General features: G+C 40.5%; 1 protein-coding gene across 1 annotated transcript; it reads left to right on the top strand.

Annotated features, from left to right (window-relative positions):
- The first annotated feature begins 25,592 nt into the window (after positions 1-25,592).
- LOC143271011 (periphilin-1-like) lies at positions 25,593-26,306 on the top strand. The gene is made up of 2 exons (XM_076562698.1): positions 25,593-25,850; positions 25,971-26,306. The coding sequence occupies exons 1-2, from the start codon at positions 25,593-25,595 to the stop codon at positions 26,304-26,306; spliced, it is 594 nt and encodes a 197-aa protein (XP_076418813.1).
- Positions 26,307-26,629: the final 323 nt, after the last annotated feature.

The following is a 26,629-nucleotide window of genomic DNA, read 5'->3' as shown; positions in this document are numbered from 1 at the left end:
TCAGCCCTAAGCATTCTCCATACTCTGCTTCTGTGTATGGGTGTTTTGCCTGCATTTGACTGTGTACCTGGTACTTACAGAGGCCAAATAGGGTGTCAGAGCCCCTGAGACAGGAGTTACAAATGGTTGTGAACCACCTTGTGATTGCTGGGAATTGAACCTTGGTCCTCTGGAAAAGCAGTCCTTACTCTTAATTGCTGAGCCATCTTTCTAGCTCTCCTAAGCATTCTTTTCTAGCAAGGAGAGAGCAAAGGATTTCTGCCACTGGAGACTCTCGCAAAGCCATTTAGGTCAGTGCCTGTCCAGGCAATCGACAGGGTAAATGGCTTTTGACTTGTGAATGGCCATTACTCCCTAAGAAAAAAAGAGAAGAAAAACTAGGCAAATCAGGAAGGGCTTCTGCAGACCAGTGAAGACCTCTTATCCAAGCCCAGGGGTCTCTGGGGAAATTTCACTTGAGAGGTGATAGGAATTCCAACCATGCCCCCAAGGTCCTACATGCCTGGCAGGACACTCAGGCACTTCCACTTAGTCATTTCCGGGTCATATGTACTGTGTGACCCTTGACCCTGTGGTTGTGTAAGCATGTGGCACAGCCACGTGATCTAGGAGCATGTGTGGAATAGCCACATGGGCCTGTGTGCACAGATGGGACTTGGCCTTTAAAAGACAAGCCCCGTGTTCTCTGCCCCCTTCACACACGAGTCCTTTCAGCAGGCCTGATCACATCTATCCTTTTTTCCTCATCTTAATAAAAACTCTTGTTAGTGGATTCTGTCGTGTTTCCTGACTTTCCCTTGCTGGGTAAGAGGGCACTAAAAACCATCAGGAGGAGTCTCAAGCTCCCTCCACTTCCACTTCCTAAGGGATGTAATGGCAGCCTGAGTCTTTGCCCCTCCCCCAAGCATCCCTCTCCAGGAGAAGGCAATGGGGATACTGTGAGATTTCTTGCTGACCGTGAAAGCAAAGAAAGACACCTTCTTGTCCAGGAGAAAGAACCTCATGGGCTCCAAAGTTCTCCTTCCCCTCCTCTCTGATTTATCTATTTCTACCCAAACAGCCAGGAAGTGAGTGAGAGATAAACAAAGCCTGTGAAGTCAGAGCCTTTGAGCCAAGGCTGGGCACCTCAGCAGGCCCTTGGTCATAAGGGGAGCCTCAGCTGGGAAAGAATACTGGGGGTTGGGATTGTAGGGAATGGAGGCAGAAAACTCCACACTGATGGAGGCTTTTAAATGTCAGTTGAGGGGCTGCTGGTGTGCCTTGGCATGTCTGAGAACCTGGGTTCCATCCCCAGCTCCTCATAAAATAAGCCATTTTTAACCACTCCGGCCTTGGGATTTCAGTGCCTTTACTCTTTCACTTTCTACGGAGGATCTGGTTTCAAAAGGATACTCCTGATTGAGACATCCCTAAGGAAAACAAATTAAGGAAATATTGTAGAGAAGCCTGTTGCAAACAGGAGGTCCTGATGGAGATTCTGATGGTGTGACTTCCTAGCCTTTTGCTGGTGCTGGAAACAATGCCCTGCCCAAGACCTAGAGATAGTAAACAACTGCTTGGGCTACTGCCTTTCACATGTAAAATAACCAGAAGCTAACTCACCCTCCATCCCAACCCCTCAGGAGTATTTCCCTACCCTAATCTCCCTGGGGCCAGTTACTAGGTAAGTCTGGCCTTGCCCACTGAAGCCACTCAAATTAGCCAGTCATTAACCTGAGCACCTATCCTAACCCCTTCTTACCTATAGACATCACAACAAAGGGGCTTTTCTACAACCCTGTAACCCATGCCTTCTCCATATCAACCCCCACCCGGCCCACCCTAGTGGGAATCTGACACCCCCACACAGATATACATGCAGGAAAAACACAAATGTACATGAAATGAAAATAAATGAAAATTTAGGGCTGGAGAGATGGCTCAGAGGTTAAGAGCACTGGCTGTTCTTCCAGAGGTCCTGGGTTCAATTTCCAGCAACCACTTGGTGCCTCACAGCCATCTGTAATGAGATCTGGTGCCCTCTTCTGGCCTGAAGGGATACCTGCAGGCAGAACACAGTATACACAAAGAAAATTAAAAAAAAATAAAACAAAATAAATGAAAATTTAAAAAAGTATTGTCATCTCCTGAACATTCAGTCTCACTGTACCCCCCCAAAAAATGACTACCTTAATCCAGGATGTGTGTCAGTAATTCCAGCAGTTTAAAGTTGGAGGCAGGAAGATCAGGATTTTGAAGTCACCTTAGTTTCCACAGACAGTTCCAGACAAGCATGAACTACAGGAGACCCTGTCTCAGGTGAAAAAACAAACAAACAAGCAAACAAACAAACAAAAGTGGCTTTATCTGGGACTGGGAGGCTTGGACCAAACCTATGTATGTGTGTGTGTTTCTGTGGGAGGGGTGTGGGTTTCTGTGTGTGTGTGTGTGTGTGTGTGTGTGTGTGTGTGTGTGTGTTTGTGTGTGTGTATCTTGTGGCTACAAACCCCACAATCACGCGTGCACACACACAAAAACCTATGTTAAAGATTCTATGAATCTAATTAGTTTGTTGGAACTTCTGGTGCTTAGGAAGAATAGGAAGCATGCAAGACCTGAGACAGATTATCTTGGGCTGTCTTTACCCCATTAAGAGCCACCTAATGTTCACCTCTGTAGGACCAATTGCTATATGGTCTTATTAATTAAAAAAAAAAAACCCGGAGACGGATATTGGGATAAAAGGCTGAGAGATCAGAAAAGCTGAAAGGAGCGAGCCATGTTCTTAACACTTGGAGATCCTCTGACAAAGAGAACTACTTCCTGTATACCCATGCCTATAGGCCTTTCTGTTCTGACATGTCATTTCCTTTCTCTGCCCAGCTCTGTCACTTCCTGTCTGTCTGTACAGACCTGCAGACCCTTATGGTTAGTGCTGGGATTAAAGGTATACCCCACCATGCCTAGCTCTGTTTGCAGTGTGGCCTTGAACTCACAGAGATCCAGACGGATCTCTGCCTTCCAAATGATAGAATTAAAGGCTTGATCTACCATTGCCTGACCTCTATGTTTAATATAGTGGCTGGCTTTTTCCGATGATCCTCGGGTAAACTTTATTGAGGTACACAGATTAAATATCACCACATTACCACTTTTTTTTTTTTTTTTTTTTTTTTTGGTTTTTCAAGACAGGGTTTCTCCGTGTAGCTTTGCGCCTTTCCTGGGACTCACTTGGTAGCCCAGGCTGGCCTCGAACTCACAGAGATTCGCCTGCCTCTGCCTCCCGAGTGCTGGGATTAAAGGCGTGCGCCACCACCGCCCGGCCAACACATTACCACTTTTTATTGTCCAAAATAAAAAAAATAAAATAAAGTTATTTCTAATATAAGAAAAACTATATACATTAAGTACAATAACTATGAACAATATATACAAGTAATAAATGCATCGACAATGTCTGTTTCATTTGCATTTGACAAACTCACTGAAAATATTCTACCATCTATCCTGGTTTTGTGAATCCAAAGGATTCTATCCAATTTACCTTCTACCTGAATTTGAATTACCAGCACTATCTTTAGATGTCTTTCAAACTTTCACACTTTACACCTCTTAGTGAATTTCTTTTTTTTTTTTTTTAAAGATTTATTTATTATGTAGACAGTAAGCCTGCAGGCCAGAAGATGTCACCAGATCTCATTATTAATGTTTGTGAACCACCATGTGGATGCTGGGAATTGAACTCAGGACCTCTAGAAGAGCAGCCAGTGCTCTTAAATTCTGAGCCATCTCTCCAGCCCCATTTTCTGAATTTCTTAACAAAGAAATCTATAACTATAACTATCTAATCTTCAACACCCAGAAAGTCCCCATAAGAAATTAAGATTACCTAGGAAGTGCAAATATGCAAATTCCAAAAAATGAGAGTAATGACAGAAATAGGCAGCTGCCTGAACACTCACCGGAGTTTTCTGTGCAATGTGGGGATATCATTTTCAGTCTACAGGCTTAGCACATCTGACAGACTCCTCTGTGAAGCAGGATTTTCGAAAGAGCCTTCCTACCTTGTCTTGGCAAGGATCAGCACTCCTTTGTTTTGTGTCCTGCTTGTCCATTTTGGATAGCATACTGTCAGCAGTTGATGTGAGGGCACTTTCTTGCCCAGTGGCTAACTTTTGCCACAATGAAAGTAAACTCCATATGGAGTTTCTTCAATGCCCATCTTCTCTGAAGTAGATTGGTGCTGCCAGGAGCAGACATGTCCCATAGTCATTAAAAAATGAAAAAATTATGTTATTAAACATTTTAAATGTCTTATTCCATAGATATCTGAAGTGTTTGAAGATAATCTGTATCTGTCTACTTAAATTATATTTCAGTTTGACCTTGTAAACATACTTAATATGACTTCAAGTTCAATTGTAATGACTAACTACTAACTTTCATTTCTTTATATCCTAATAGTTGGTACTAAAAATTTTGAGGACTTGCAAATTGCATTACATTGTGAAATGAAGTGTATAAGTACAATATCTTGAACAAGATTACAAATATACATACAGTATTTTCCTTTTTTTTTTTTTTTTTTTTTTTTGGTTTTTCAAGACAGGGTTTCTCTGTGTACCTTTGTGCCGTTCCTGGAACTCAGTTGCTAACCCAGCCTGGCCTCGAACTCACAGAGATCTGCCTGGCTCTGCCTCCTGAGTGTTGGGATTAAAGGTGTGAGCCACCACTGCCCAGTTACATACAGTATTTGCTAACAAAATCACTCTCAAATTTGTATCTATATATAATTTTTATACAATATACAAAAATCCAATCCAACATTAAATATTAAAAACTAGTAGTTGCCTTCTGAAAGTAGATTCAATAATGGAAGTAGATTCAATAACTGACAATTTATCTACATCATATCTATATCCCTTCTTTTTTTTTCTTTTCAATAAGTTGCCCTTTGTTCTATCATCTCTATGTCTTTTTTTTTCAGAGTAGATTCAATAATCTACCTCATATCTATATTCTCATTTTTTTTTACTTTTTTTCTTTTCTTTTAAACAAGAACCTACCTACAAAATTTATCTAATCTCCTTTGTTTAGCCTTTTTTCTGACCATTAACAATAACAACTTGTAACCAACCATCCTGAACAATGACAATTATCCAAAACCCATAAAGAGACTGAAAACCACCCAACCCACCTCTTGGGAATGTGGGCATTATGTTCTCAAAATTAATTCCTGCTGTTTTGGGGGCAAAGGCATCTTTAGGGGATCCTGAAAAGATAAATTTTGACTGAATTGTCAAGTCCTGGGAGAAGTAGCTATATCATTTGTTGTCCAGACTCTGCATAATGCGAAAGTGCAGAGCTTATCTCAAGTCTTTGTTCAAGTAGTGTGTGAGGCTGGATCATCTCAGCTGGCCATTTAAGTATTGTCCTGAGTAGTTGGTAGTCCAAAGTTGATCTTTGGGTGATGTTTGTCAGCTTAGTGGTATTATTATTGCCCATGTGAAATAGTCATTGTGGGGCCCCATCATATTTTTAGACACTTCAAACTTGCTTTTAGGTGTGGTTATGATTCCCTACAGAAAACTGATTGAGGCTCAAACACAAAAACATATACAGGCAGCCAGCTGTCTGTGTTATTTTAGAATTTTGGGGGGTGGGGGAACTGGCTGTACAAAATAAAGTCTGACAATAGACAGACACAGGTCCTCCTAGTAACTTTCTGAAACATGATGTGTTATCCATATTCTTCTTTGATTCAGGCAGACTAATCGTTGGAGCAAAAAGAGTATTCATCCTGATCCAATCAAAGGCTGAGCCATATGTAGTTCCTTAACTGACATAGTGAAATAATAAGGAAATGTAAAGATATAGGGGCTAATGTAGAGAAGTAGGGACTGGGGTATACATTAATATTGAGGTTCAGTTCTCAGCACAGTCACCCAGAATAGGATGCAAATATTTAATGATATACAAATATGTTGTCAATATTTTTCAGAAAAAGAACAGAATAACTTACAGACACACTTGGATGAGATACTTTAATTAAACTATTCCTCACTTGTTTGGCCTGATGGTGCAAACTTATAACTCTGGCTACTCTGGAGATAAAAGCTGGAGGGGAGGAAGTTCAAAGCTGGCTTGGGCAACGTAGCCAGACCTTGTCTCAAAACAAAATTTTGATTTAAAAGAGCTAGGGATGTAGTTCAGCCAGCTCAGGCTACAGTTTGAGTCCTTGTTTCAGAAACAACAAAATGAAAACATGGTGTGGTCTGAGTGTTTTGTTTAAACATTTATCAGTCAATGGACAAGTGGGTGGTTTCACACTTGAGGTCATGGGAAAAATGGTATCAGGAACAGTCATGGAAGGAATTTTTAGTAGAATGGGCTGCTTTCAACCAAAGAGGAGGACTATTTGAGTGGAGGTACAGGACAATCAGATAGAAAGAGGAAATCAGGGGTACAGGGTAGAGTGTGGGGAGGCGGAATGAACAAAATAAAATGAAACACATCTGTAAAAATGTCATTTCAACAATAATGAAAGGCAACATTTAGTCTGCTAATTAAAAAAAATTAACACTGGGAGGTGGTAGCACACATATTTAGTTCCAGTACTTAGGCAGATGCAGGTAGATCTCTGGGTTTGAGGACAGTCTGATTCTACAGAGCGAGGTCCAGGACAGCCAGGGGTACACAGAGAAACCCTGTCTCTAAAAGAATAAAACAACAAACAACAACAAAAACCTTTAACAAGCACAGAGCACACATAAGAAAGAATTATTTCTTTTGGTTTCTTGGCTCTGTAGTAGAGCACAGGTGCCATGAAGACAGGAAGGTGAAATGGGAAAAAACATAAGTGGGGAGGGCAATGATGGGGTGGAGGGGTAATGTATAGGGTGGGAAAGCCAGCAGGAGAGTGAATGGATAATGACTTCTTTGGTGTTTGAAAGAATCCATAGGCAGATCTATTTCTCATAGGCTTTCTTAAAAATGCATATACAAAATATGTACATGTAATTTAATTGGAAATATCGCATCCTGGGGAACAATGCCCTCCCCTAGAAGCACAGACATTAGGAGAAAAAATCTGGTGACAGGTGTGTGAAACCTCCTTTGAGTTTTGTGGTTTGATGGTCCAAGAGATTTCCTCAGATAATATAAGCTGTTGCCATTGGTCTGGTTGCCTGCCAGAACTTGAGGACATGACCCTCCTGAAGAGCAACAACCACTGCTCTTCCAAAGGACCCAGGCACAGTTCCCAGCACTTCTGTGGCAGTTCACAGCCATCTGTATCTAAAACTCCAGTTCCAAGGACTCCAGTGCCCTCTCAGTTCCTCTTCTGTCCTCTGTGGGCACAAGGAATGCTTGTGGTACACACACATACATGCAGGCAAAACACCCAAAGGGGTGAGGGAGCACAACACTTTAATCCTTATTAAAACTTATTTAAGCTTGTTTTTCCCGTAAATGCTAATTTCCCGTTACATGGTTCCCTCAGTAACCCTTTGTCTCACTTAATAGAGCTAAAGATTTTCTCAGGAAGTAGAAAAGAAACCTTGGAGGCTTTCCCAGGTCCACAGCTCCCGCCCCTCTGAGACTCTGGGGCGAATCTAGGAGAGATCAGTTATCCGCTGGGCGGGGCCAGCACTCAGAGGGACAGGAGTTTCTTTCTTCCTTTCCTACTTGCCCTCAACTAAGAGTCCGGAGAGTGGGTAGGAGGCGCCCAGTGCATGCTGCTGGAGGTTGCAGCCCCCACAGAGGGCTGAGATCTGACCACAGGACGGCCCGGCCTGGACCATGTAAGATTCTTGCATCATCCCCACCTTCTTGGTAGCTTGAGCGATCTCTGTGGAGCCAGGACCTCTCCCTTGACTGAGTGTGTGACTATGAACCTGGGAGCTTTGGGAATTGGCGCTTGCTGGGACCCTGGGGCAGGTGGAAGAGACACCACGTGGGATGGCCTTTTTCATGCCTTTAGGGACCCTTGAGTATGTGCACTGGGCAGCATTTGCAAAGCCTGTTGGAAGGGCTTCGTGGACCCGGAATCACGTCCCTGGTGTAGAGGAGGCTGTGGGAGGCCAGAGAGGGCTCAGGGACTTAGCACTAAGCAGCCACCCCCCCCACACACACACACACTCTCTGCATGTGCACAGCCAGTTAGGCGCGGGTGTTCTGGTGGTTTGAGCTAAGTAATCGCTAAAGTGTGGTCGCCCTGTGCAAGGCTGTGCGGGTTCCCCAAACTTAGGGCAAGAACGTTTGCTTTCGTGGATGTTTCAGAGGGAAAAAAAATTACTAAAAACAGCTGCATTTCTGAGTTTGCATTGCAAGTTCTCACAAAATTTCAGGGGCTTTTTTTTTGTTGTTGTTGTTGTTGTTAGCAAGACTAGGTTTCTTTGTGTAGCCCTGGCCGCCCCTAGAACTCACTCTGTAGACCGGGCTGTCCTCCAACTAAGAGATCCCTCTTCCTAAGTCTCCCAAGTGCTGGGATTAAAGTCATCCACCACCGGCCAGTCACATTTTCACTGGTCTAGACGCTAGAGTTTTGTGAACTGGAGAAGATATGAAATCAAGGTTATGAATACTTTACAGCACTGATTGCGGATACCAGGACCTTGAACACGTGAGGAAAAGCACTCTGCCAACAACCACTTGCTCCCTAGAATATTAAAGCAATAATGAAACTTAAAATTTAAAATTTTTAATAAGAAATTGTTTCAGATACAAAAGTCTGTAATAATACATAATATGCTTAAGAAGAGCAAGTCCTATTTAAAATACAGGTAAAAATGCAAATTATTTACAAATGAGAGCATTGTCTGTATTTGTGGGTGTGCCTCTGTATCCTTGTATTTGTTGTTACTCATTCTGAAGCATAAGCCTCCAATGCAGCATTATTTAAAACTTAAAGTTTCTGAAGAGATTGATATCATAGTTCCTACTTATTTACCACGATGAATATTATGTTCACATATAGCCATGGGTATTCTTTTCTTTGCTGTGTTTTTACTCAAATGTACGTATACTTACGCTTCCTCCTCTATCGTCTAGAATGATAATGAATGACAAAATACACAAAACAATACAAAAGATGTTACCCCTCCATTGAGTTTCTGCATCCCTACAAGGTTTATCAAGGTTTAGTCGGTGAACCAGGCATGGAACTGGGAACTTCCTGTACGTAGCCATCGCTCTTTCTCAAGTTTGTGTATACTTCAAGGTGATTTGATACCGGAATAGATTTAGGATCTCTTCCTCTATTATTTTTCAAACTGTCTTGTCCACGACATCCTCCTGCTATCATCACCCAATGATAAGATAAGAGGACTCTTGTAACACATTCAGCACGGCAGAATTATTTTTGAAGTTTACTTTGTCTTTTAAATTTATGTGTGTGTATGACTGTGTATGTGTGTGTATACAAAGTGTGTATGTGCAGTGCATGAGGCACAGTATACATGGTGGTCAGAACAAATATTAACAGTTAGTTAATTAGTTAGTTAGGGAAAATTTCATTTCTTCTTTAAAGGTCTCTATCAATCAGGGCTGAAATCAATGAACTAGAAACAAAATATACAAAGAATCAATGAAACGAAGAGTTGGTTCCTTGAAAAGATAAACAGACAAATGATAAGCTAAACTAATCAAAATAACTGAAATCTCCTAACCAATATAATGAGAATTGAAAAGAGATATTAAAACAGTATTGCCTAGTTCGGTCCCATGCAGGTTCCCCAGCTGTCAATCTAGAGTCAGTGAGCTCCAACTAGCTTGGGTCAGCTGTCTCTGTAGATTTTCCCACCATGATCTTGACCCCTTTGCTCATATAGTCCCTCCTCCCTGTCTTTGACTGGACTTTTAGAGTCTTAGCTGGGTTCATCTTGATAGAGGGAGCCATTATGGGGTCAGGGAGAAACCTGGTGCTAGGGAAATTCCCAGGAATCCACAAGGAAGACCCCAGCATAGACTACTAATGATAGTGGAGAGGGTGCCTGAACTGGCCTACCCTGGTAATCAGATTGGTGAAGACCCTAACTGTCATCATAGATCCTTCATCCAGTAACTGATGGAAGCAGATGCAGAGATCCACAACCAAGCACCAGGTCGAGCTCTGGGAGTCCAGTAGAAGGGAAGGAAGAGGGATTATATGAGCAAGCGGGGGTCAAGATCATGATGGGAAAAATCTACAGAAACAACTGATCCAAGATAGTAGGAACTCACAAACTATGGACCAACAGCTGTGGAACCTGCATGGGACTGGACTAGGACCTCTGCATAGGGGGGCAATTGTGTAGTTTGGTCTGTTTGAGGGGCCCCTGGCAGTGGCATCAGGCTCTACCCCTGGTGCATGAGCTGGCTTTCTTGACCCATCACCTGTCTTGCTTACTCTTGATGCAGGGGTGAGGGGCTGAGATCTGCCTCTACTGAATGTACCAGGCTTTGCTGACTGACTCCTCATGGGAGGCCTTACAATTTTGGAGGAGGAGATGGGAAGTAGGGGGAGAGATGCTGAGGGGAGCAGGAAAAGTAACGAGAGGGACATCTGTGGTTGGTAGGTAAAATTATTAAAAATTTAAATAAATAGAAAAAGGTATCTCTTTCCTTGCTCACCCTCTCTTTTCCCCCACCCCCAGCTCAACTACCTAGTTCCCTGATGTTCTCTTGCCACCTTCCCTTACCTTTCCCCATGCTCACTATTTACACAGGAGATCTTATCTATACCCCCTTTGCACAATGATCTATGCACGTCTCTATTAGGGTCCTCCTTGTTACCTGGTTTCTCTGGGGTTGCTGAACTAGGCCCTCTTAATGTGGGTTACAGATGTGTGGCTTGGGCAGTTTGTGGGACTACTGGCAGTAGAACAAGGATTTATCCATGGTGCATGAACTGGCTTTTTGGAGTCCATTCCCTATGCCTTGGGATACATTGATACAGGGGGAGCGGGATTAGTCCTGCCTCAACTCAACATGCCAGACTTTGTTAACTCCCCATGGGAAGCCTTACCCTCTCTGAGGAATGGATAAGGGATGGAGTGGGGGGAAGGTGGGGGGTGAAAGAGAGGAGGTGAGGGAGGAGGAACTGTGGTTGTGATGGCAAATGAAAAAAAATCTTTAAATTACAAAAATCAAAACTTAAAATCATTGCATGCAATTTCCAAAGAATTAATAAATATCAGTAAATATTAACATTAAAAATTAAATCTGAAAGAAAATAAAAATGAATGAAAAAATTAAAGAAAGAATAAAAGAGCTCAAAAAAACATGTTCTGTGTGCCAGGACCTCAGCAGAAAAATCCCTCTGCTGGCAAACTCCAGGCAAACACCAAGCAGTGGCAATAGAATGTCTTAGGGTCAGTAATCATGTCATACTGTTGTTTTCAGCTGTGATCTCACATGGTACTTAAAGATTTTTAAAAGAATTTCTACAACATCATATCATAAAAAGTAAAAAACAAAATTAGAAAGACTCTCCCAACTAAAAACACCCAGGCCAGAGAGATTCAACCCAGAATTCTGCCAGACTTTCAAAGGAGAATTAACACTAATACTCCTCAAGTTGTTCTATAAAATAGAGAAAGTAGTAACAATTCCAAATTTGTTTGACTAAGCCAGCATTTCCCTGATACCAAAACCAGTCAAAAACCCAACAAAAAAGTATATAGGCCAATCTCTCTGATGAACATAAACACAAAAATTTCCATTAAAATATTTGCAAGCCAAATTCAAGACCACATCCAAAAGATAATTTGATTTCATCCCAGAGAAGCAGGGATGGTTTGATACATGTAAACCAGTAGATTTAATGCACCACAGAGACTCAAGAAGAGAAGCCTCACGAGCAGCTCATTAGATGCCTAAAATGCCTTTAAGAAAATCCAACATCTCTTCATGACAGAAGTCCTCGAGAATCTAGGGATAGAGGGTTGATATTTCAACCTAATAATGACAATATATAAGTCCCCTGTCAACTGGTCTGAGGTCACAATTGTAATTAAAACAAAGATTATGTGAATGTTAAGTTTATATTTGTAAAGTCATGGTTTTTGTACAAAACTTCTGCCTTTCCTCTTTGATAGCTACAGAATTATACTGGCATTATATGCAGGGTGGTAATCATACAGATGTTGCAACTGGGTTAAGGGAAAATTATTTGTTAATATACTTTGTAAGAATAAACTCACATATGCAGCATACACCCACACCCACCAACACACATACACACACACACACACACACACACACACACACACACACTACAAGCCCACAAGAAACATCATGATAAATGGAGAAAAACTGAAATCATTTCTGCTAAAATCAAGAACAAGACAAGAATGGCCACTCTTTCTACTCTTTTTCAATAAATTCTTGAAGTCCTTGGTGGAGTAATTAAACAAGGTGATAAAGGGGATACATATAGTAAAGATAGAAGTCTCATACACCTATGTGAAGATATGATTCTGCACATAAAAGATCCCAAAGACTCCACAGGACAAATAGAGCTGAAAAATATATACAGCAATGTTATAGGATACAAAATTAAAAAAACAACATCTCTAGTTTTCCTGTATATAGATGAAAATCATACCAAGAAACCATAAAAACAATCCATTCACAATAGGATCAAAAATAACTTGGAATAAATCTAATCAAGGAAGATAAAGACTTGTACAATGAAAACTTTACACACTGAAGAAAGAAATGAAAGACAAAACCAAAATCTGGAAAGAACTCTCATGCTCATAGTCTAGTAAGATTAATAGGATGAAAATGTCCATCTTACTAAAAGTAATCTATGTATTCAATGCAATCAGGCAGGCCCAGAACACGGCAGCTGAAACACAGATGCAATAAAGACCAGAAACTGAGCTATTACCCACTGAAGAGCTGGTGAAAACAAGCTCTTAATCAAGAGCTTGGAACAGGGGTGCCTTTAATCCCAACACCCTGGGAAGAAGCTATCTCCGAGGGACAGAACCAGAATGATTCTGAACATTCCTTCTGAGGCCAACTCAGGGCCCAGCTGCTGATCCTGCAAAACCCAACAACTTGGAGATGTTGGTGAGACTACTCTGCTCAGCTGAACTCCATCCGGGAGAAGATTCCGATCCCTACAGTTTGAAGTCTGAAGAAACAAGATCAACTGAGGAGTTGAAGAATGAACAAAATGTGACCTGGGAACACAGAAGAAGGTGCTGCCCAGCAACCAAACCAGATCACCAGAATCATAAGTATATACTTCACTGACTGAGATCAGCTGCTCTTGAAGAAACAGCCCAATAGCACCAATTTAACCAAGAACTCCTAGTGAACCAAGACTAAAAATTAGAACAAGAGAGGCACTCTCAGACACAGACACCACCTGCACAGAGCAGAGGAAGAGATGAGTAGACGCCAGTGCAAAAATACAGGCAACAACATACAGACCTATATGGCAACATCAGAACCTAGTGATTCTATACCTGCAAGACCTGAACATACCAAGACAGAAGAAACAGAAGAATTCAATCTTAAAAATGACTTTAAGAAGATGATAGAGGCCCTTAAAGAAGAAATAAAAAAATTCCCTTAAAGAGGAAATAAAAAACTCCATTGAACAGGAAATAAAACTTCCCTTAAAGAGGAAATGAAAAACTCCATTAAAGAGGAAATAAAAAACTCCCTTAAAGACATGGAAGAAAAAACGAACAAAAAAAATGGGAAGAAATCAAAGAAAGCCAAGAAAAAGCAATTAAAACGATGAAAGAAACATTCCATGATCTGAAAAATGAATTTGATACAATAAAGAAAACACATGCTGAGGGAATGCTCGAAATAGACATCCTGAATATACAAACAGGAACTACAGAGATAAGCATAACCAACCGATTGCAAGAGATGGAACAGAGAATCTCTGACCCTGAAGACACAATAGAAAAAATAGATTCGTAGGCAAAGAAAACACTAAAGACAAAAAAGTCGTAACACAAAACGTCCAAGAAATTTAGGACACCGTGAATAGACCAAAACTAAGAATAATAGGGATAGAAGAAGGAGAAGAATACCAAGTCAAAGGCACGGAAAATATATTCAACAAAATCATAGAAGAAAACTTTCGTAACCTAAAGAAAGAAATACCTATGAAGATACAAGAAGCTTACAGAACACCAAATAGACTGGATCCAAAGAAAAAGTCCCCTCGCCACATAATGATCAAAACACTAAACACACACAGAACAAAGAAAAAATATTAAGAGCCACAAAGGAAAAAGACCAAGTAATATATAAAGGCAAACCCATCAGAATAACACCAGACTTCTCAATAGAGACTATGAAAGCTAGAAGGTCATGGACAAATCTTATGCAGACACTAAAAGACCAGAGATGCCAACCCAGACTATTATACCCAGCAAAACTCTCAATCACCATAGGCGGAGTAAACAAAATATTTCAGGATAAAACCAGATTTAATCAATACCTGTTCAGAAACCCAGCCCTACAGAAAGCACTAGAAGGGAAAACTCCAACCCAAAGAAGCTAAACATCTCCATGAAAAACCAAGCAATAGATAATCCCACACCAACATACACCAAAGAAGGACAACACAACACAACCACAAAAAAATAACAGGAATTAACAATCACTGGTCATTCATATCCATCAATATCCATGGTCTCACCTCACCTATAAAAAGAAACAGGCTAACAGAATGGATAAGAATACAGGACCCATCCATCTGCTGCATACAAGAAACACACTTTAACTTCAAAGACAGACACTACCCCAAGTAAAGGGCTGGGAAAAAGCTTTCCAAGCAAATGGACCTAAGAAACAAGCTGGTGTAGCTATCCTAATATCTAATAAAATAGATTTCAAACTAAAATCAATCAAAAGAGATCAGGATGGACATTACATATTGATCACAGGAAAAATCCACCAAGATGAAGTCTCGATTCCAAACAGTTATGCTCCAAATACAAAAGCACACACATTCATAAAAGAAACACTACTACAGTTTAAAATGCACATCAAACCCCACACATTAGTAGTGGGAGATTTTAACACACCACTCTCACCAAAAGACAGATCTACCAGACTGAAACTTAACAAAGAAATAAAGGACCCAACAGATGTTATGACTCAAATGGACTTAATAGGTATCTACAGAACATTCCATCCTAACACAAGAGAATATACCTTCTTCTCAGCACCCCATGGAACCTTCTCAAAAATTGACCACATGCTTGGCCACAAAACAAATCTCAAAAGACACAAAAAAATTGAAATAATCTCCTGTATCTTATCAGACCACCAGGCCTTAAATGTAGACCTCAACAACAACAAAAATTATAGAAAACCCACAAACTCATGAAAACTGAATAATGCCCACATGAAACATCAATGGGTCAAGGAAGAAATAAAGAAAGAAATTAAAGATTCCCTAGAATTCAATGAAAAGGAAAGTACAACATACCCAAACTTATGAGACACTATGAAAGTAGTGCTAAGAGGAAAATTCATAGCTCTAAATGCACACCTAAAGAAGATGGAGCAATCCCATACCAAGGAATTAACAGCACAACTGAAAGCTCTAGAACAAAAAGAAACAAACTCACCTAGGAGAAATAGACACCAGGAAACAATCAAATTCAGGGCTGAAATCAATGAAATAGAAAACAAGAGAACAATACAAAAAAAATCAATGAAACAAGAGTTGGTTCTTGAAAAAATCAACAAGATAGACAAATCCCTAGCCAAATTAACCAAAAGGCAAAGAGAGAGCACCCAAATTAACAAAATCAGAAATGAAAAAGGAGACATAACAACAGACAAGGAGGAAATCCAGAGAATCATCAGATCATACTTCAAAAACCTGTACTCCACAAAAATGGAAAACCAGGGAGAAATGGACAATTTTCTGGATAAATACCACATACCAAAATTAAATCAAGACCAGATAAACCATTTAAATAGACCAATAACCACTAAAGAAATAGAAACAGTCATCAAAAGTCTCCCAAGCAAAAAAGTAGCCCAGGACCAGATGGTTTCAGTGCAGAATTCTACCAGACACTCAAAGAAGAACTAATACCAATACTCTTCCAAGTGTTCCACACAATAGAAACAGAAGGAACACTACCAAACTCTTTTTATGAGGCTACAATGACCCTGATACCCAAACCACACAAAGATGCAACAAAGAATGAGAACTACAGACCAATCTCCCTCATGAACATTGATGGAAAAATACTCAACAAAATATTGACAAACCGAATCCAAGAATACATCAAAACAATGATCCATCACTTCCAAGTAGGATTCATCTCAGGGATGCAAGGATGGTTCATCATATGAAAATGTGTCAATGTAATACATCATATAAACAAACTGAAAGAAAAAAACCACATGATCATCTCATTAGATGCTGAAAAAGCCTTTGACAAAATCCAACACCCCTTCATGATAAAGGTCTTGGAAAGATCAGGAATACAAGGAACATTCCTAAATATAATAAAGGCAATTTATAGCAAGCCAGCAGCAAACATCAAATTAAATGGAGAGAAACTCAAAGCGATACCACTAAATTCAGGAACAAGACAAGGCTGTCCACTCTCCCCATATTTATTCAATATAGTACTAGAAGTTCTAGCTAGAGCAATAAGACAACAAAAGGAGATCAAAGGGATACAAATTGACAAGGAAGAAGTCAAACTTTCACTATTTGCAGATGATATGATAGTATACATAAGTGACCCCAAAAACTCTACCAGGCAACTCCTACAGCTGAGAAACTCCTTCAGTAAAGTGGCAGGATACAAGATCAACTCAAAAAAATCAGTAGCCCTCCTATACACAAATGATAAAAGGGCTGAGAAAGAAGTCAGTGGAACATCACCCTTTACAATGGCCACAAATAATATAAAATACCTTGGGATAACACTAACTAAACAAGTGAAGGACCTTTTTGATAAGAACTTTAAATCTCTAAAGAAGGAAATTGAAGAAGAAATCAGAAAATGGAAGGATCTCCTATGCTCTTGGATAGATAGGATTAACATAGTAAAAATGGCAATCTTACCAAAAGCAATCTACAGATTCAATGCAATCCCCATCAAAATCCCAACACAATTCTTCACAGACTTGGAAAGAAAAATACTCAGCTTCATATGGAAAACCAAAAGACCCAGGATAACTAAAAGAATACTATACGATAAAGCAACCTTTGGAGGCATCACCATCCCTGACCTCAAACACTACTATAGAGCTATAGTATTAAAAACAGTTTGGTACTGGTATAAAAACTGACATACGGACCAAGGGAATCGAATTGAAGACCCTGACGTTAATCCATGCACATATGAACACCTGGTCTTTTACAAAGGAGCCAAAACTATACAATGGAAAAAAGAAAGTATCTTCAACAAATGGTGCTGGCATAACTGGATGTCAATATGTAAAAGATTACAAATAGATCCATATCTGTCACCATGCACAAAACTCAAGTCCAAGTGGATCAAAGACCTGAACATAAATCCAATGACACTAAAATTAGTAGAAAAGAAATTAGGAAGTTCTCTTGAATGCATTGGCACCGGTGACCATTTCCTAAAAATAACACCAACAGCACAGACTCTGAGCACAACAATTAATGAATGGGAGCTCTCAAAATTGAGAAGCTTTTGCAGGGAGAAAAACACTGTCAATAAGACAAAAAGACAGCCAACAGAATGGGAAAATGATCTTCACCAACCCCACATCTGACAGAGGATTGATCTCCACAGTATATAAAGAACTCAAGAAACTAGACATCAAAATACTAAACAGTCCAATAAAAAAATGGGCTAATGAGCTAAACAGAATTCACAAATCAAGAATCACCCTTGGCTGAAAGACATTTAAAGAAATGCTCAACATCCTTAATCATCAGAGAAATGCAAATCAAAACGATTCTGAAATACCACCTTACACCTGTCACAATGGCTAAGATCAAAAACACCAATGACAGTCAATGTTGGAGAGGATGTGGAGCAAAGGGAACACTCCTCCACTGTTGGTGGGAATGCAAGCTTGTACAACCACTGTGGAAATCAGTATGGCGGTTTCTCAGAAAATTAGGAATCAAACTACCTCAAGACCCAGCCATCCCACTCTTGGGCATATACCCAAGGAATGCTGATTCATACCATTAAGATACATGCTCAGCTATGTTCATAGCAGCACTATTTGTCATAGCCAGAACCTGGAAACAACCTAGATGCCCGTCAACTGAAGAATGGATGAAAAAAATGGTACATATACACAATGGAGTACTACTCAGCAGAGAAAAACAATGAAAGCATGAAATTGGCAGGCAAAAGGAAGGAACTAGAAAAAATCATACTGAGTGAGGTAACCCAAACCCAAAAAGACAGTCATGGTATGTACTCACTCATAAGTGGGATCTAGATATAAAATAAAGTGCAATCACACTACAACCCACAGAACCATGGAGGCTATATATATAGCATGGAGGTCCCTAAGATGACTGTGGCCTATAATAAATTTCGGTTTTACTCAATTACTGAGCAAACCTCAATGAAACATCTCACTATTAAGATAAGAATACATACTCTGTCAAGCTGATTATAGAAAAATTAATTAATTTAAAAAATAAAAGAAAAAATTTTGAAATAATAAACAAACAAATATTTTACTAAGGTCAAAAAAGGGAGACCTAGGGACTGATCATTCCTCTCCACATTCCACTCTTTCCCTTGTTTTATAAATTTTAAATTTTTTTATCAGTGGATTCCGCTGGAGTTTATCAGTGCATTCTGCTCGAGGATCCAATGCAGATAAGCACTGGAGGGCTCCTGTTGCAAATCACCCTTTGGAGCGATGGAAGGATCTTTCTACTAGCACGTGGAGGAGACCCGATCTAGTGTTGGTGTGGCCCTGGAGTTTGGTTTCTGTCTTTCCTCAGTACAATGAGGTTCCTCTTTGGATTCCTGAGCACTGAATGTGCCTTGTGGCTGCTGATGAAGCCCAACATGACAGAGACCTAATGTGTCTCCATGAAAAAAATCTGCCCTTCTGATGCCAATAGAGATTGAGAGCCCAATATGGCCAGCTTTGGCAAGCATTAATGTAAGCCTAGGAACTGTAGCCATGAGATTGGATTCTCCAGAAGAGCTGCCAGCTAAAGTCATGCTGGGATCAAGAAAAACGGGCCTTGGCGGTTCGTGTTCCTGGAATTGTATCCATGCCAGTGGGTGTCCACACAATCCAGAAGAGAATTTGACATTGCTGCTGCGCTGTTGCTGTTATAACAATGGTGTACACCACTGCTTCTGTTTCTGGGACTACCATTTCATAATTGCTTACTATAGCTAGCACAGTGGAGACCCTGGCAGCAAAAGTAGCTACCACAGTTAGATAATCTTTCATTGTATTGGGCGTGAGAAATTTAATTCATTAGTTATATACATCTCAATTGGCTTTGAAAATTATAAACTTATAAACAAAAGTTCCAGTTGCTTTTGGGATACTATCTTGCAAGGACTTCAATGTACAGTATCTCTCATTAAGGAAGGGAATGGCTCAGTTGCCTTTAGCCTACTGGCTATGGGTGAGATAGGACCTCTGTTGGTCTTTTCTGTATCAAACACACAGATTGCAAGCCCAGTGCCACTTTGAGATCTTTGGCAGCAGTTAACCATGCAGCTCACACATGATTGAGCCAGTATGATAATGAGTATTCAGAGACGGGTAATACCTGGGGGGCACTCAACATCCTAAGACAGAGCACCTGTGTGGCCTGGGCAGGCGTCTCCATGATGGGTAAGGTGACCAGCTTACATCCCACCCAACCCAAGTCAGAAGCTCATTTTTTAATAAAAGGGGGACCTGCAGGGCCCTGGCCCCCGTTTTGGGTAACTGTTGCCTTGCTTGCAGACCTTGACCTTGATATCCTCCCAGTGAGAATTCCCTGCCAGATTCCACCATCTTGACTGCTTAAGGGAAGTTCCTTGTGTGTGTATCCTAAATAAAGGGCGTTAACAGCTTAGGTGCAAGATTGTAAAACATCAGTAGCGCATTTCTACCCTCTGGGGTCCTCCCATTGTGCTGTAAGCCTGTATTTAAACTCCTACCTCCTTCAAGAAATGACATTTAACATTTAAAATTAATATATATATATATATATATATATTAATTATATATATATATATAAAATTGATTGAATACTGCAAATGTAATCTATGAATACCACAAATGTGATTAATATCATGAGTGTAAGTAATGAATATCATGAGTGATGAGTGTAACTTAAAAAAGTAAATAAATAAAAAAATTTAAAAAACAATAATGGTACCATTGAATGAGGGCTTGGAACCAGGGGCTAACTGAATGTAATTAGCCATGGAGAAGCCAGGAATACAGATAGGGAAGTTGGACAGGAAGGAGGAGGGAGGGACTTGTTAATCAAGAACTATCTTTGACCTGGGACATGTGGATAGAAGGTGTGCTGGCTGCCTATCCGGTAAGAAAGGGAAGGTCAGCTGGTCACTCCTCCTGTGCTTCTTTGTGGTAATATTGTGTTCAACAAAATATTGTGCACCCTAATAAAATTATCTGGGGTCAGAGACAGAACAGCCACTAGATACAAAGGCTGGAAAATGGTGGCACACACACCTTTAATCCTAGCACTCCAGAGGTAGAAATCCCTCTGGATCTCTGTGAGTTCAAGGCCACATTGGAAAGAGCCAGGCATGATGACACATACCTTTAATCCCAAGAAATGAGCCTTTCATCCCAGGGAGTGTTGGTAGAAAGGAAAGATATATAAGGCATGAGGACCAGAAAGTAGAAGCATTTGGCTGGTGAAGCTTTCAGGCTTTGGAGCAGCACATTTCCGCTGAGATTCATTCTGGATGAGGACTCAGAGGCTTCCATTCTGAGGAAACAGGACCAGCTGAGGGATGGGCAAGGTGAGATTGCTGTGGCTTGTTCTGCATCTGATCTACCAGCATTCACCCCAATAACTGGCCTCAGGTTTGATTTTATTAATAAGACTCTTATGATTCGTGCTACACTTCTTTGATCTATAAGGTTTTGACCCAATATCTGATTCTCTAGTTTTCATTGGTAATGGACCCCTTGTTAATGGAGCCATTGGTAATGGAGCCATTGGTAATGGAGCTCAGCTGTGTGTGAGCTGTAGGGTTAACTGCTGCCATAGATATAAAAGTGGCGCTGGGCTTCCAATCTGTACGTTCGACACAGGAAAGACCAAAGTCCTAACCCACCCATAGCCAGTGCATTAGGGCAACTGAGCCATTCCCTTCCTTAACGAGCCTTACAGCAAATTGGAGCCCTTGTAAGATGGTATCAAAAAAGGAAGTGGACTCAAGTTTTATTAATTTTATAACTTTTAAAGCCAATCAAAATGCATATTACTGCTGAATTAAATTTATCATACCCAGTAGAATGAAGGAGTAATTAACTGTAGTAGCTACTTTTGCTGCCAGCGTCTCCACTTTACTAGCTGTAGAAACTAAGTGTGAAATAGCAATCCCAGAAACAGTAGCAGCAGTGGCTGCTATCGCTGTAGTAGCAGCAACAGCTGCAGTGAAGTCAAGTTGTATTTTGGAGCATGTGAGCACCATCTGTGTCTACAGCCATGGTCCACTGGCATGGACCCAACTCCAGGAACATGAACCACCAAGGCCCATTTTCCTTCATCCCAGCGTGCCTTAAGCTGGTAGCTCTGCAAAAGAACACCTAAGAACCACAAAGAATGACAGAGACAGCATACAAGGAGCAGAAGTAACGGTCTCGTTAAGGTTACATTTCAAGCTCACAAATTTTAAGGTATCTTTCAAAGGGGGCTAGATGAATTTCAGGGGGCCATAAATGTTGTACAAAGCCATTCCTGAAAAGGTAGGTGCTACATCAGCGTGAAGAGGATGGCAAACATGAAAAAGCTCTGCTGGCATGGTACTGTTAACAAATGGAGGTCAGTGACCATACTACCAAATGTCAGGGTTGCCCTTTAATCTCCAAGGTGCCTGAGTGACATGTTCTCATACATTCTTGAAAAAGCAGTTACCTTACATTCCCTTCTGAAGAGACCAACCACATGGCTACAGTTCCTAGGCTTACATTAATGTTTGTCAAGGTTGGCCGTCTTGGGCTCTCAATCCCTACTGGCATCAGAAATAATATTTTAAACTACACCGTTTTTCTTGTTAGCTCAGTTTATTAATTAATTGATTGCTTTATTTATTTATTTATTACTTTATTTATGTATTTATTTATTTATATATTTTTTTTGTGTGTGTCTGTGTCTGTGTGTGTCTGTGTTGTGTTGATTTTCCACAAATCTCAGCTGCAGATGCCTCGTGCTGGTTCTGGCATCCACCATTCTTAGCTAATTAGCTGCTTCTTGGTCTTTTGAAAACAGCCATCAACCACAGTAGCTCCCCAGTAAGGGGTGGGGGGTCTGGAAAGCACAGGTTTGTAATGGCATTTCTCCCCAGGGATTCAGAGAAAACAAGTGCAGGAGAGAAGGCTCCACACTTCACAAACTGCTGTGGTATTTGAACTCCCAAAGTCCTACTCTGCTACTATGGAGCCTTTCACCCATGATCATTACTCTTTCCTACTAATTGATACATGCAAATATTCAACCAGTTTCATGTTTCTTGAAGTATGTTTGACGTACATTAATATTGGCCACATGTTAATACAAGAGTATGGATCATGGCTTGATGTACTTGGGATGCCTTAGCTCAAGTAGTATTGCATAGGCTTCTTTCACTCATCCTGTTGGGGTTGGGGGCACTGGAGGTCTAAGAAAAGCCTGTAGTGATGCAGTCCATTCATTCTGAACTGTAATTACCTCAGGTCTCATTGAAACAAATAATCTAACAACACTGGAGAAAGTGTCTTATTGATTTTTCTTTAATTGTTTTTCATTAGTTGTTTTTTGAGAGATTCTTTCTATGTGTTTGATCATATTTATCCCTGTCAACTATTTCTCAACTCATTCCCCCACATTCCTACCCACTTAATTTTGTGTCTTCTTAAAACAACAACAACAAACGTTTCTTTAAGACCAAAGTGTAGTGCCAGATATCCTTGGGTGTTTGTTCTTCAGCTGGAGCAATGTCAACTTCCCAGACCTACACTCTTAAAAGGAAATTGCCCTTCCTTTCCCAGCAGATAACACTTGTCAATAGGTACTAGACATAGACCGGGATTGTGTGCCCAGCTCCCACTTCCATGCTGGCATTTGGTCTGCCTTGGGCTTGCACAGGTTTGTTTTCTTTTTCATGATGTTGCATTTTGAGTGAGTTCATATGTGCTACTGCCCTACTGTGTCCAGAAGTTCCTTGTATTCCTCCACCACCTCAGATTATTATACTCTTTCTTTGTCCTCTTCTTCAATGATCTCTGAAGCCTGTGAGGGAGGATGAGGTTCCCTTTAAAGCTGAGCATTCTTCTGTCTCTTATTCTCTGCACCTTGGCCAGTTGTTGGCCACTATGTTAACCACCGTTTACTCCATTTCAGAGCTCCTTAGATGAGGAATAAGAGATACATTGATCTACGGCTGTAATGATAAGTCAGTTTAATACTATGTGCATTTACAGTATAACATAACAGTAATAAGTTCTCCCCTAGGGCCTATGACTGCTAGCTGTATGTTCTTGGTCTGATAATGGTGCTAGTATGGGTTTCCTCTTGTGGAAAGTAACTTAAATCCAATCAAAAAGTGGTTGGTTACACCAATACTATTTGAGCTACTAATACACCAATGGCCAAGTGTTATGATGATCATTGTTGTAGCTCAAAGGTTTCATAGATAGGTGTGACTGGTGATGACTTTTCTCCTTTGGTAGCCTGCATAGCATCTTACAGCACATGAAAAGAAGCAAGTAGGAATTAAACATTTAGATCATTACCAACTTGATTCTGCCATGTTCTATGACTCAAGTATGGGTAACTTCAATAGTAGGGTTAATGAAAATAAAAGACCAAATGTTATGACATTATGATTTTTCCTGTTATATAAATCAATTTTAATAAATTTTACATTTGTTCAATATGTTAAATAAATATATTATAAGCTTGTAGTTTAAGGTAATTTAATTTTTCACTAGTGAAATTTATTAGAATATTATGATTTTTTGCTATTGTGTAAATTAATTTTGATTCATTTTAAATTTGTTCACTGTTAAATAAATTTTTTATGAGCTTCAATTTTTTGCCTTATATGTTTTAAATGTTTATCTACATTTTATTTAATTTTTAAAGTTTTAGAAATGGAAAAAAAATCACATCCTTTCCTTCTCTATTTCTTTCCCTTCCATATCCTCTCCTCCTGGATGCCTCTCAAATTTATGTTGTCTTTTCCTTGATCATCACATGCACACACACACACAAACACATACACACACTCACACACACACACATGCACAAATATATAAATACAATGTTTCCAGTCTATTTCGTGTTGCTTGTATATGTATTTGATTTCAGAGCTGACCACTTGATACTGATAACCAGTTAAAAGGGTGATCCCTGGGGAAGACTAATTCTTTAGCAGTCTGTAGTTCTTTGTTTAGAGTTGGAACCCTATGAGATTTCCCCCTTAAGTTAGCATATTCATTGGATTGTCCTTATTCAGGTCTTGTTTAGGCAGTCATATTGTTGAAATATCATGGGTGAAGCTTCACTTTCATTTCTGGTTCCTACAATCTTTCCTCTTCCTCTTAATGATGCTCCCTGAGCCTTAGGCGCAGGAGTTTTGTGTGTGTATCTTGGGGCTAAAATCCCCACAATCACTTGTTCTCTGACGTTGAGTGGTTGTGGTTTTCTGCAATGGTCTCTCTCTGTTGCAAAGAGAAGCTTTTCTTGGTGAGGGGTGAGAGCTACACTTTTTTGTAGGAAGTGGAATTCACTTAGAAATTGTACTGATTTAGTCAAGTGGTAGTACTGCATTCTCCTGTATCACACATGCCCTCACTAGCCCCAGCTAATTTCCTAGCTTACAAGTACCTGGCATGATTTCCGTGCTGTTGAGTAGGCCTAATTTTAATTAGAGAGCTGTTGGTGCGGTTTCAGCAGCATCAGTGGAACGTACCTATTGGGGAGTTCCGATGACGAATTTTTAGACAATAACAGATTCTTGAGCTGAGCCATGAGTGTGGTTGGAAATTGAAAGTGGACAGGAAGGGAAGTAGGCATTTCTGTTCGCAGAAGTCCAGTGGCTTCCAAAACAGATGAAATGTGGTCTGAGGGATGGTGTGACTACCAGCGACTTCCAGGAAAACAAGCGCAGGGATGGTATGACTACAAGCGACTTCCAGGAAAAAAAGCGCCTTCTTGGAACCATCCCAGTGATGGCAACCATAGATTAATTAATGTTGTGCCAAAGAGACCGCCTCTGGGAGACAAGAGATCTTCTCTGCTAGCCAAACGCAAGGAAGGAGGCTACAATAGATACTACTGTCATGTTGATTACCAAGAATGGGGCAAGGGCCGCTGTTTTACTCAGGATCCAAGAAGAGCCCCACCCTACAAAAGAGGCCATTATGGCTACCGATGGTCAAGAGATGAGTATTCCACAAGCCAACAGCCTCAATACAGGGCCATGAGAAACGGCTTTAGAAGAAAACGTTTCTATTCTTCCCATTATTCAAGACAACGCTCTCCCCATAAACAGGGCGCTCCTTTTTTGAGAGAATCACGTGTGGGCGGGAAGGACTCCCTACACAGCAGATTTGGATCCAGTCTCAGCAGTAGAAGCAGGATGTGCTCATTCCATCAGTCTCGACAAAGATGTAAAGAGAGAGCCATCCAGTTTTTGAAAACATCAAGAGATACTGTGCCCTCAAGTTCTTCATCCAAGGTGTTAAAAAGCCCCAGCCTGCTGAATAAGAAGGCACAGGCTACTGCCGCAGGCAAGAGGGCTAATGAAAATCCCAAGAAGTCAGAAGTAAATAACATGGCTGAAATTTACAAGTTTGAGATGGGATCCAAGGAACCATTGCGTATCAACCAGACAGAAGAACCCGAGTCAAACACAACAGCGGGCCTAGAATTGTGTGAAGACAGCCAGCTTAGCATTCGCTCAAAAGCGATTGTATCAAAAATCACTGAGATTGAGAAGGTTTACCGACAAGTCTGTGAAACTTTCGGGATGGTGGTGGAAAGGCTGGTTGAAAAGGATCGTTCCTTAGAGAAATCGATACAGTTTGCAATGAAGCAGAGTTTGCATGAAATAGGTGAGCAACATGTTGAAGAACTCAAGCATTTCATTATGGAGTATGATAATTCTACTCCAGATTTTGGAGACCCTTTTTAGCAGAATTAGGGCTTGGTTCAAAAAATTGTGTAAAATCTTCTAGATTTCTTACCCTTGGATTGTTTGTTTGCCCTTGATGCATGGGGGTGAAGCTTGGTCCTGCCTCAACTGAATGGAAGTACTAACCCTTTTGGAGGAGGGGATGGGGGGAGGGTTTGCTGTTCCCCAATGGAAGTACTAACCCTTTCGGAGGAGGGGATGGGGGGAGTCTTGGGGGGAAGGAGCGAGGAGATGGAGGAGGGATGTGAGGGTGATCTGTGGTTGGTATGTCAAATGAATTAAAAAATTAAAAAATAAAGCCAGTTCATGTACACGGCATAAGT

Source organism: Peromyscus maniculatus, chromosome X, assembly GCF_049852395.1.
Source record: "Peromyscus maniculatus bairdii isolate BWxNUB_F1_BW_parent chromosome X, HU_Pman_BW_mat_3.1, whole genome shotgun sequence".
Classification (NCBI taxonomy): domain Eukaryota; kingdom Metazoa; phylum Chordata; class Mammalia; order Rodentia; family Cricetidae; genus Peromyscus; species Peromyscus maniculatus.
This window is presented reverse-complemented; position numbering and strand designations above follow the sequence as displayed.

Bases quoted from the DNA above. Each gene is read 5' to 3' on its own strand.
- LOC143271011 (XM_076562698.1), top strand. From the start codon at position 25,593: ATGAGAAACGGCTTTAGAAGAAAACGTTTCTATTCTTCCCATTATTCA. The intron at 25,851-25,970 runs GTGTTAAAAAGC...TACAAGTTTGAG, and splicing joins CCTCAAGTTCTTCATCCAAG to ATGGGATCCAAGGAACCATT.